The sequence below is a fragment of the Aethalodelphis obliquidens genome, unplaced genomic scaffold (genome assembly GCF_003676395.1).
Source record: "Aethalodelphis obliquidens isolate GAN/ISIS:26980383/991018 unplaced genomic scaffold, ASM367639v1 scaffold1, whole genome shotgun sequence".
Classification (NCBI taxonomy): domain Eukaryota; kingdom Metazoa; phylum Chordata; class Mammalia; order Artiodactyla; family Delphinidae; genus Aethalodelphis; species Aethalodelphis obliquidens.
This window is the reverse complement of record NW_020837945.1, coordinates 10593528-10604780: the sequence shown is the minus strand read 5'-3', so window position 1 is coordinate 10604780 and position 11253 is coordinate 10593528. Positions and strand designations below refer to the sequence as shown.

The 11253-nt window shown below is 45.9% G+C and overlaps 1 protein-coding gene across 3 annotated transcripts in view; it reads right to left on the bottom strand.

The window, feature by feature from the left end:
* Positions 1–2994: 2994 nt before the first annotated feature.
* RCAN1 (regulator of calcineurin 1) overlaps positions 2995–11253 on the bottom strand; it is a 95825-nt gene continuing 87566 nt past the window's right edge. For all 3 annotated transcript variants that reach the window (XM_027100747.1, XM_027100754.1, XM_027100762.1), the window contains exons 2-4: positions 8746–8919; positions 6970–7129; positions 2995–4766 (exon numbers count right to left, since the gene is read on the bottom strand). In XM_027100747.1, the coding sequence (XP_026956548.1) occupies positions 4594–4766; positions 6970–7129; positions 8746–8919 (507 nt within the window). In that variant the 3' untranslated portion in view covers positions 2995–4593. The remainder of the gene's footprint in view (positions 4767–6969; positions 7130–8745; positions 8920–11253) is intronic.

Below are 11253 nucleotides of genomic sequence, written 5' to 3'. Positions count from 1 at the left end.
CTCTGAAATCTGCATCCATCCATCCATCCCCCCCACCCACCTATCCATCCATCCATCCATCTATCCATCCATCCATCCATTCATCACCCACCTATTCATCCATCCTTCCATCCATCCATCCATTCGTCCATTCCATTCATCTACCAATTCACCCACCCACCTGTCCATCCATCCAACTTTTTTTGAATGTCTGCTCTGAGCCAAAGGCCACCGGGAATCCCATCTCCACTTGATTTATGTTCTAACAGCGAAGACAGACAATTTAACAATTATGCTAAAAAGGCAATACATACTACAACAGGGAAGTATGGGACACAATGGGTGACATAGCAGGAGTAGCTGGGAGGGATTCTCAGGGGAAGTGACATTAATGGTGGAGACGTAGGACAAATATCAATGAGTCGGCTAATTATTTCAGGAACATTTATTGAGCATTGCCGGCTGGGCACAGTGGTAGCTGCTAGTGATTCAGACAGAGGTGAGTAGGGCAGACACGGGACGTTTCTCATGGTATATACATCATCGTGGAGTTAGCCCAGGCGGGGCTGGGGCAGTGGGATGTTTTAGGGAACATCTCAGTGGAGCACAGGGAAGACAGAACAGAGTGAGTTAGAAACACTGCAAATTCCACATGACCAGAATAGGAATGTCAGCCAGGAGGGGCGTTCTCGATAGCCTTGCAAGATACAGCTGTGAACAGGGGCTACAGTAAGCTGTGAGCGGCTTGGCTGTCAGTCGCTGTATAGAATGGTCATCGGATCCCTAATCAGAATCTTGAAAGGAGGAGAAACGGTGCACGTAGGGACCGCATCTCAGTCACTTCCAAATAATCTTCTCTGGCTTTCATAAACGTAGTCATGATTAAACTGACCTTTCACGAACAGCGAGAGGGAGTGCTTGCTGAAGAAAGTGAGATATGTGAGAATAAAATCCATCTACCTGATTGCCGTGTAACTTTTGGTGAGTCACGAGAGTGAGAATTTCAGATGTGAATTAAAGATTGCCAAGCGTGGCGGCATACTTGAAAAAAAAGTTCCCTACATGTCCTACTTTAGAATCAGAAGACACGAGAATTGGAGAAGAAAAAAATGTATTTCTTATTATATCCTAACTTCTTCTCAGATAATTTTGAGGTAAATTCTTTATGTAATTTCCATCTGAATTGTTGACCTTTAGATGAACTTTACTTGATAGGCACTTAATGCAAATATTCCACAGGATTCTTTAAATGCTGTAAAATATGACGTACCCCAACTGCCGATGCACTTTTGGTCATAACATGCCTGTATAGTATATTTAATCCTTTGCAATGAACATTTGAGAAAATCTATTTAGTTGGTAGTGAGTTCTGTACAATTTCACCTAAAATTAAAGCTCTCCAAAAACCCACATCTCCTGCGGGCACTAATTCTCACAAGATTCTGGACATGAAAAAAATCCTAAATGCTTGCTGACTGCATGCAAGTCAATGTTTATAGCCCGAGTATTAATAGCCGCACGAAATGTATACTTCTCTCATCATTTACCTCCCTTTGCTTGGACGTAGCATACATTGAGGGGCTGATTTTTTTTCCTTGGATGGATGGCTCCAAGCTACTTATCATCAGATGAGAAATATAGTCTATGAAAATCTCCTTAAGGAACACAACCAATCAATGGCAAAGGATGCGTCCCGTGTGATTCTGCCTGTCTGTGTCTGTCGTTTTGCATTTTACTGAGCCCTCTCGCTAGCAGGGCTAGTGAGATGCTTGAGTCCCGGGCACTCAAGCATGCGTGATTTGGGGCCCTTCATAATCATCGGCCAGGTAACCAGACTGTGAGCATGATTGGCTTTGGAATTTCAGGTGAGGCTGTACCTGCCACAGAACCACTCATCAGACATCGTCCATCAGGAGTGAGGCTGTTTGTTGACTTGTGATTTCTACTCTAGGGTCTGACGGCTTCCCGGGCAGTGGGACCAGCCACCTGTATTTCCCCAGTGGTGTAAGGGGAACTGTTGGAAATCTGCATTAACTGACAACACAATTCGACTTTATTCCAGGGTTATTAATAGTATGTTTTGTTTTGCCACATCGCGTGGCTTGTGGGATCTCAGTTGCCCCACCAGGGATTGAACCTGGGCCCCGGCAGTGAAAGCCCGGAATCCTAACCACTAGGCCGCCAGGGAACTCCCTCCAGGGTTATTTATGAAACAGGATCCTGGACCAGCACACTTCCCAATTCAGTTCTGCTCTGCAGGGGCTCCTAGTTATTCAACATGTTGACAAATAACAGCCCTTCCCCCCACCCCCGTGGTTAATTAGTGAATCTCCTCGACAATCAGATTGTTGGAAATGTGGTGGAAATGTGGATTTTCCAACATGTTTAAACCTCAAACGTATATGAATTTAAAATATGCAAATGCTGTTGGGGAATGACAGAATGAGGCTGCTTGTACAAGGAAAACAGAGGAGCAAGTGAATTTTCATGGAAAAATGCCTGATGCCTATCTCGATGAAGATTAACACCATTTGCTCTAGTTCGGCAAATAAACATGGGGTTGTTTAGGCCTTTGGGGGCTGGCCAGGAGTTCACCACCATTTGTCATAAGAGTTCCAGGTGAGATTCAAAGAGGAGGCTTACAGACAGATTTTTCTGAACATAACTGGCCTTTGTAACTTAGAATCTTCCATGGGCATCTTTTCTAACAGGAAAGAAAACCCCTTAAATGAACAATCAGAGAGATTGTCGTTGAGTGGGTCTGCTGGCGAAAAGGGTTTTCATCAGAGTATCCTCTCCCTGGACAAAGGAAAGACTCAGACTTCTGATTTCAGTTTTCTCCATTTTCCCCTTTCCTAGGTGATGCAGCATTAGTGTGGTTGACCCTCTGTGAATCACAGCAAGGATCTGGGAGTTTCCAAACTCAAACTGATGAAGGGATGCGTCCTTCTGAGACTGCAGAATTCAAAGGGTGCACAGGTTGACAATTAGAAATAAAATGACAAACCAGGTAACTTTTCCGTAAAGAGCATATTGTGTTGATTTATTATAGAATGCAGTTAAAAAAAATATCTTGAGGTTAGCCTCTCCAGTTTAAAAGCACTTAACTAGGGACACTTGAACAGCTATGCAATGGTCTCTCCCTCATCTGCCCCGACCCCCCACCAAGTACTGTAAACAGGGTTTTGAGAACATTCAGTCAATGTCTTGATAGGAACAGCCACATACCTTTGCTTCTTAAAGAAAACCATCTTCCACATTTCCAAAGCATGCATTGTTACTTGGCATTAGGTATTTCAAAAGGACAAACCTTGTTATGGTATTGTAAGGCCAAAATAGAATACCTATTGACCAGACACACACATGACAACTAGAAAAAAATTACAAACATTTAACCTAGTGTGACAATTCCGTCAGGAATGAATGGGGAAAGGCACTGCATCCTTCTCATACCACCACGCATCTACTGTCCACTTCACATGCTTTGAATTCAGGTCCTGTCAAATAGCTGAAAGGCATTTTCTATAACATACGATTCACAGGGAGGTTAATACATCTTACACTAGTCTTCCACGGCCGTATTTCTCACCCAAGGGCACAACAGGTATGAATATATGCTATCAGCTTTATTTACAAGTTTATCTTGATGTTTCAGTGGGGTTAAAAAAAAAATCAATGATCTCAACTGAAAGTTCCCCCCAAAAAAGGGTTTTGGCTGTGATTCATATATATAAACCACCATGTAAAAGAAAGAAATGAAACCCATTTATTGTCTGACCTAAAAACATCTACACTAAAGTTTCTCACCCACTAAAAGTTGGCAGTGAAACTGCTCTTTTCTGAGTTTTATAAGCGAAACGCTACGTAGGAATTTCAGATCGACTTCTTTTGCAAAAGCACAAGCTCTAGGTCGCATCAAATAGGATGCTGAGTGGGTGTATTACCGGCAGAATCCCCCAGTGTGTGCTGTTGCAAAGACAGTCATTGAATCTGGAAAGGTGACAGATTTTGCAAACGCTTTCCTATCTTCCCCAAAGATGTAAAACAACAATGGCATAACTCTATATACGACCAAAGGTTAGTTCTGAAAATCAGTAATACACATGCACAAACATTAGAACGTGAGGGGGAAAAATGAGACACTACAATTTCCACATTGCGTTGCTGTCTTCACGACCTTTCTGCACCAGACACCTTATGGCTTCACGTGGTGCCTTTTCCTACCGGGAGAGAGAGTCTACCTTGTAGGCTGGTTAGAAACAGAGGGCTCTCCCTGGACCCACTGATCAATCTACCCCTGGCAAAAACAGAACCTACCAGAAAAGAACAAGTACAAAACACTATCGTTATTGGTTTTCTCGAGACGTTCCCAGAAGTCCTTGTGCGATCACCCCAAACGCAGTGATTGGCTCAGGACATTCCCAGGAGCCATGAACATTGACTGATGCGCAGCGTTAGAACCAGAAGACAAAGCCTCGATTCTCTTCTGAGCAACATGGAATTTCTGCCACAGCGATCACAGGCTGCCGTCTCCAAAGGTGTGACTGGGCCGCTTCCACAGTAAAAGATTCCTTCTCGTGAGTATGATTCAGAACACTTCGTCCGGGTGCCAGTTCAGCTTAAGTGGACGGGCGAGTACTCCGGCCTCCTGGTCTGGATAATTTTGGGTTTGGGTCTCTTCATTCTTTCCACCTCGTCTTCTTCCTCGTTCTCCTGGTCGCTCTCACACACGTGGACCACCACACTGGGAGTGGTGTCGGTTGCTGCGTGCAATTCATACTTTTCCCCTAGGGAAAGAAAATAATTGCAGGGTAACTCAGGCAAGGACCCGAGGGTCAAAGAGCAAAAGAGCAAACGGATGCGCACGTAGGGGTCAGCTCGGCCAGGCTTCCGTGGGCATCCGATGGGGACTGAGGGCCACAGGCAGCCACACTCTGGATTGGTGTTTCTTTACTGGTTCATTCTATATCTCACCACCTTAAATGACTCAGCTTTCAATCAAACACTCTGAGTCCAGGCATATGGAAGGTATGGAAGGGGTGTATTTTTAAATTATACTTAGCATGTTCACCAGGCCCTCTGAGCTACCCAGAGGACTTCCCCGGTGTGGCGCAAGGAGCACCCGTTCAGGAAAAGACGGTGCATGAATAAAGGCATTAGGAAAGGACCTCTTGAGCCCACGATGGGGCCAGGAAGCGCGGGGAGGCCCCGCACAGCCCTGCACAGGTGTGCTGGTTGAAACAGGTGCTCTGGAAACATTTTTGACCACACCATATCCTTTTTCACACAACTATCAACCCCTTGAACCAGGAGTGTCCTGCTGTTCTCTGTCAGCCTGAATTTTATCAGGTTCAGTCAAGACGCTTTTACTCATAAAAAAGGCGTTGCCTCTTCCCTACCCCACGCGTGAGACTGGGATGCTATTGTAACTGCGGCTGAAAGAGCCTCAGCGTTCTCGGGGTGGGGGGGAGCTAAGGTGGAGGGCCAGGGAGATCGCTCAACATGTGGGTCACGATCCGCTTTACAAATCCCTGTCTACCCGCTGAGGAGTCGCAATCCAGAAAGCACGGGGACAGGATCATATTTGCAAAACCTTTGCAATCTTCCAACTGTTGAAAGAAAGACTATTCAAGGTCATAAGCCCTAAGTAAACGAAGGGCAAATTGATCTTATGGCTATTTTCCAGAAGGGTTTCTCAAACAAGCCGTCTGTAAAGAAGTGGTAGGTTCTAGAGTGTGAAGAATGCTCGCTAGCATCACTTCCTGCCTCTGGAGCAGTTTGACGCCTCTCCCCAGGTGGACGTCCCCTTCCTCCCTTCTCTAACATCCCAGGAGGTTTCAGCCCTCTGCTACCTAATACACCTTGACCTGGAGCTGCCAGGAGGAGCGCTGGCCACTTCCGTCTTGACCTTCATGCCACGATGAGCAGTAAGTAATGTGATTCTTGCTTTCTACCACAGGGGGATTTTCCGTCAGAGCGATGTTTACGGAGATGTCACCTTTTCCATGTGAAACGGCTAAGGTCCAAGAAAATAAAACCGTCCCCTCAGAGGAACACCAGATTGCTGGTCAAGGGGAACGCCGATGGCCTCAGCATTTACTGCATTTGCTCCACGAATAAGGCAGAAGGGGGGCTCAAACCTCTTTACCCCCAAGAACGCCGATTGCACCTGCCAGCTCACCCAAACCCTATCAGGTAGGACAGGGACCTCCAACATTGTACTGTTTCCAGAAAACATGTTTTGAGCGCTGCCCATAAGCTAGGCACTATATGAAGTGCTTTTCACACGATGATCTCGTTTACTACTCCACCCAGTAATACCCATTTTCTGGATGAGAAGCCTGAGGCCAGAGTACCTTTCTTCCTAAATGCTCACACCTTTGTTCCTTCTGAGGACCGGAACCTCTTCTTTCCCTGGCAAGCTCACTCGGGGAGCACCCCTCCCTATTGGGCTTCGTGACTGGGGCTCTTTCTCCACTATGATCTATGGGTCCCTGTTCCCTCACACATTCAAAAGGTCAGGGAAGAAGCAGATCAATAGACGAAATTACCTTGCCTAAAAATGAAATGTCTAAAAGTGGGGAAAGCCTGTTTTCCCTTTCCAAAATCCAATCACTCATCCCCACCTGGAGCAACAGGACATGAGGCCGGGTCTTGAGTCCCTCACACCGGATGTGCTCAGTGGGTGAGCGGATGGATTCACGTGATGCGGCCCAGAGGGGTCATGGTACTTGGTCCCCTGGACCAGCGTGCATGCTTTCCTAATGGATGAAGTAAGAGGCAGGCGTGCACGCTCCCACCCCGGGGCATGGGTTACTTCGATTCAGAAGAAAGCAAATAGAGACAGTTCACAACACACACTGGCACTGATCACGTGAGAAGTGTAAAGAGCAATGGGGTCATGGCCACTCCTGCTGCAGGCGTGTCTCTGCCTTGACCACAATCTCTCCACGTCTCCTTGCCCCCTCTCCACCCGAGGACACTGCTTACCTGGCCCCAGCTTGGAGATAGCATATAAAAGGTCATAATTTATGACGGGAGTAGCGTCTTCCACTTGTTTCCAACCGACCGGCGGCGAGGCAGGAGGAGAGATCAGAAACTGCTTGTCTGGGTTTGGTGGAGCCAGGTGTGAACTTCCTATGTGTAAAGTCTGAGGAGAGAGATAAATGCAGGTGGGTGTTCCTCGGGGTAAGAACTGAAGCAGCAATCGCACTTAATAGCAGCCTACGGAAGACAGGTGTGAAGGACAAACCCATGTCCAGGCAGCTGAACGGGTGCAGCCCAAGGGTGAATCGCAATACGGTTTCTAAGGGCGGGGAAGGGAACTTGGATTATGGTGCAAACATGATTAGAGGCCCCTCTCAGGACAGGGACTCACAGGCACTGGGACTGCAAGTAATTATGCTTGAATTAGACCGATAGAAAATATACAGAGATAATTTTAGTAAACATGGGAAAAGTAAAGCACTGTCCCTGAGGTCAAGAGGGATCTCAGCATCAATTGCTTCCAGCTCCTCCTATTACGGTGGCATCACATCATATCACAGAAGCTCCAAAGGCTAAGCGACATCTCTAAGATGACCCAGGACTCCTGCCCACCACGCTCTCAGGCTTCCCTCCCTCTGGGGCTCTGAATCAGATGCCAAAAGTGAGGAAGGAAAAATACATCTACCTTCCAGGATACATATTTAAAACAATAATGATAAGGAACAATGACCAAGATCCTAGTTTGGGCTTAAAAATTATACCAGTGCTTAGAGGGCTGTTTGGAGACATCTTACAGCAAAATGTTACCAGTTGGGATTTTCTTTGTTCTTTAGTATCCTCCCCCCTCCCAGAAAAATCACAATGAACATGCATTTACTTTAATAAACCAGAAAAAGTCGTGGAGAGACCAAGTAATTACTTATATAGAAGGGAATTTGCCCCTAAGGATCCAAGGTTGAAGCCTGCGCCTCGCACCTACCACCAGGGGGCAGGGCATCCCGGCTCTCATTTACCCTGGAAGGGCAAGTTCACCTTCGCGCAAGGTCAGGAAGCCCCTCTACAGGATCTGCTCCCGTACTGGCAAGGGGAACTCAGGGCCCCAATGGGGGTCTCTTTTACCAGGGAGAAGCGTCCGAAGAGCCCCTGCCCCGCCCCCTGCCAAGCTGTTAGACTCCGGTAACATCATCAAATGGAACTTTGTGAGCTACCTAGAAGGCAGTTGCTGGGGGAGGCAGGAAGGGTGATGCAGGAGAAACAGCAAACCTGCCGCACAGCTCCCGGGAATGCCCTGGGGCCGGGACCCCCGCTTACCAGAAGTATTTCTTAGCATTTGCTACCTGCCTGGTGAACCCATTTTTTTCCTTGCAGGCCGGGTCTGGCAGCCCCGTGCTGATGCGCAGGGCCGGCTTGCAGATACCAGCTCTCCAGGAGTGAGCGGGCTGCGGGGACCCAGCGCAGAGCCGAACCGCTCTGGCCCGGGGGCGGGGGGGTCAAGGGTAGCCACGCCCACGACCCTGCGGTCCTCCACCTTCCTGAGTCAGGAAAGGCTCTCTTTCTCCCCTCATCACTCAACCCAAGAAGGTCATCTCTGAGGGCACTTTCAAATACACCCGGTGTCTTCTTAAAATAGGTGACATGAAAAATTTCGAGTATGAATCTTGTCCTTCTCAAGATGATTTCTTGGAGTTTTAAATCAACCTATACGTAATGGATGTCTAAGCTACTTTTAAGGGTGGGAGGGTGGAGGGAGAAGGATGGGTATCAAGGAACTCGATTCACCTGAGCAAAATATAATTTCATTTCCTTTCCAAGAAATTCCGTCTTATGTAGCTGGAGTCTGGCATCTGCTGCAGATAATGGGTTGCTGAAGTTTATTCTGACGCGTTTGAAGCTCTTAAAATACTGAAAGGTGATATCTTTGTCATATGTCCTAAAGAGGGATTCAAATTTGGCCTGAAAAGTAAAAATAAAAGGAGTTGAAAATTACCTGCATATGACCTTTGACTGGATGACTTCATTACATTTCTTATGGAGGAACCAAATTATTAATCATGTCAAGAACTTCCAACTTTTTTCTTAGAGAAGAAAGAGAACCCGCCTTTCCCCTCTGGGGAGATTCTGCCCTTTTAATTTAATATACGTGATTTTATACAAAAGTAAGAATGTACGATTTACTGAATTCATTTAATCAGCTGAACAATTACCAATACTTCAACACTTCTTACAGTCACGGAAACATTCTTTTTAAAAGTAGAAGGAACATTTTCATTTGGTCATTTGTCACCCTTCTGGCCTGCCAGACCCTATTGTCCTGTGACCTCCCCCAATCTAGTGAGCTCCAATCCCACCACACAGCTCAGGGCATTGCTTTGTCCATCAGATATTGCTTTTGGACTTAAAAGCACTGGAGATAATTTCAAAAAAAAAAAAACACATTATTATTGAATTGGTAACTAATGAAGTTAATGAAAAGGCTTGCATTTCTTAATGTAAAGGAAGCAGTTTTTAAAAAATTCCCATTATTATTTTCCCATTCAATCTGTTACGTTTTAACTCTCTAAAATAGTAGTGGTTTCAAAAATTAACATTCTGCCAATGAACCCATTTCTGCACTCTGGCTTTAATATATGTACAGATCTAGCTCTAGTGTTGAAAGAGCTAGTGAACACTATGAAACAGCATGAGCTCTTAGAATTGAAATGCCCAAGTTCAAGGACTAAAAGCCTAGATTCACGAGAGCGTTCATCAGCTCCTGGGAATAGCTCTAGGGAGCGACCCCCGGCGGGGTCCTGGGTGCGGGTGCCCTTGGGGGAACCTGGGAGGCCACTGAAACCTTTCTGACCAGAGAGGGAGGTGATGGACAGTCTTGAAACTTCCAGGAAGATTATGCAGGGACTTTTAGTCACCGAACTTTCTGAATCTTTTTTCAGACTAAACTGTGAGGATGGTGAGAGGCAGACGGTGAGAGCCCAGATGGGGCAGCATGCCCTCCACCCAGGTGACTGGTGAGAAGGGGAGGCCCTGGAGCCCACAAGTACCCTGGAGACCTATGCAGAGCACGGTGCTTCTGCAGAGGGGAGAGAGGATTCCCAACAAGAAGGGAGAACATCTTCGAGGATATTCATGGCTAGAAAGCGGGGGAGGGGAGGGGCCCTCCTGTCGGTCAGTGCCTGGTCCCCAGGGCAGGGCTGTAGGCAGGTCCTGCATTCCCTGCTGGCTGGTGTCTCCACCAGGCAGGTGGCTCAGGGGGAGTGGGAACAGCTCACAACCGTTCTCTCTTCGAATTTGCCGGCTTCTCTTTAGTTGATGGAAATGTCTGTGACTTTCCCACGAGGGGTGTTGCAGAGGCAAAGAATGAGAAAGAATGCACAGCAGATGTTTCAGCTGCGATTTCATCTGGCTGCACGTGGCTTGTTCTCCACCCCTCCCGAGCACGGGGCAAGTCTGGGGCGTAAGGGTGTCTGCGCAGATCTGGAATTTCACACGACCTCATCCATAGGCACTGTGACCAACTGCTTAGTTTTAAAGTTATCATTCATAATTTAAGAGAGATGACTTTGCTGAATATTTTTAGAATACAAGTCAGGGCTTAGGACCAGAACCCAAGAGAACCCACACTATCTTGTTAATTTCATATTGCTATTATGTTATTAGTATTCTCTTATAAAATAATCTTATTTGTTCCAATAACCAATACCTAGTAATTATAGTTATTGGATGGCATCTCTACTTAATTAAGTAAATCAGTGATTTCACTCATATAAGGCTAACATTAAATACATAGACTTTGTAGTACTTTTACACGTAGAACATGCTCTAATATCTAGTCCAAAAACTAGTCCCGGCTTGCAAGCATTGTACACAGTTATGGAGTTAAATTTGATTAGAAAAAAAAAAAGAAACCTTCTGATGTCTCAGTAGGGCTTTGGGTATAAAGGTATAACGTGATCACCGCCCCCCAAACAGAACATACAGAAGTCATTCATATATAATATTGTTAGAGATCAATTAGATAGCTTCGTAGCTACTGATGAAAATCTTACATTTTAATCAAATGAAGAAGAAAAGCATAGTAATTAAAATTACTAATTATATTAATAACCATCAATGAGAGCTGCTTCCCAGGAGGTATACTCATCCCACACTTAAGTTATGTATCCAGTTTTATTATTTATTTGCTATGGCTGCATTTTCTCCAGCTAGAGAAATCTGGAAACTTGAAGACAGGCCCTTGTAATTCCTGCAAACATTCAAATATCTTTCCAGTATTGATTTCCTGAGATAAAA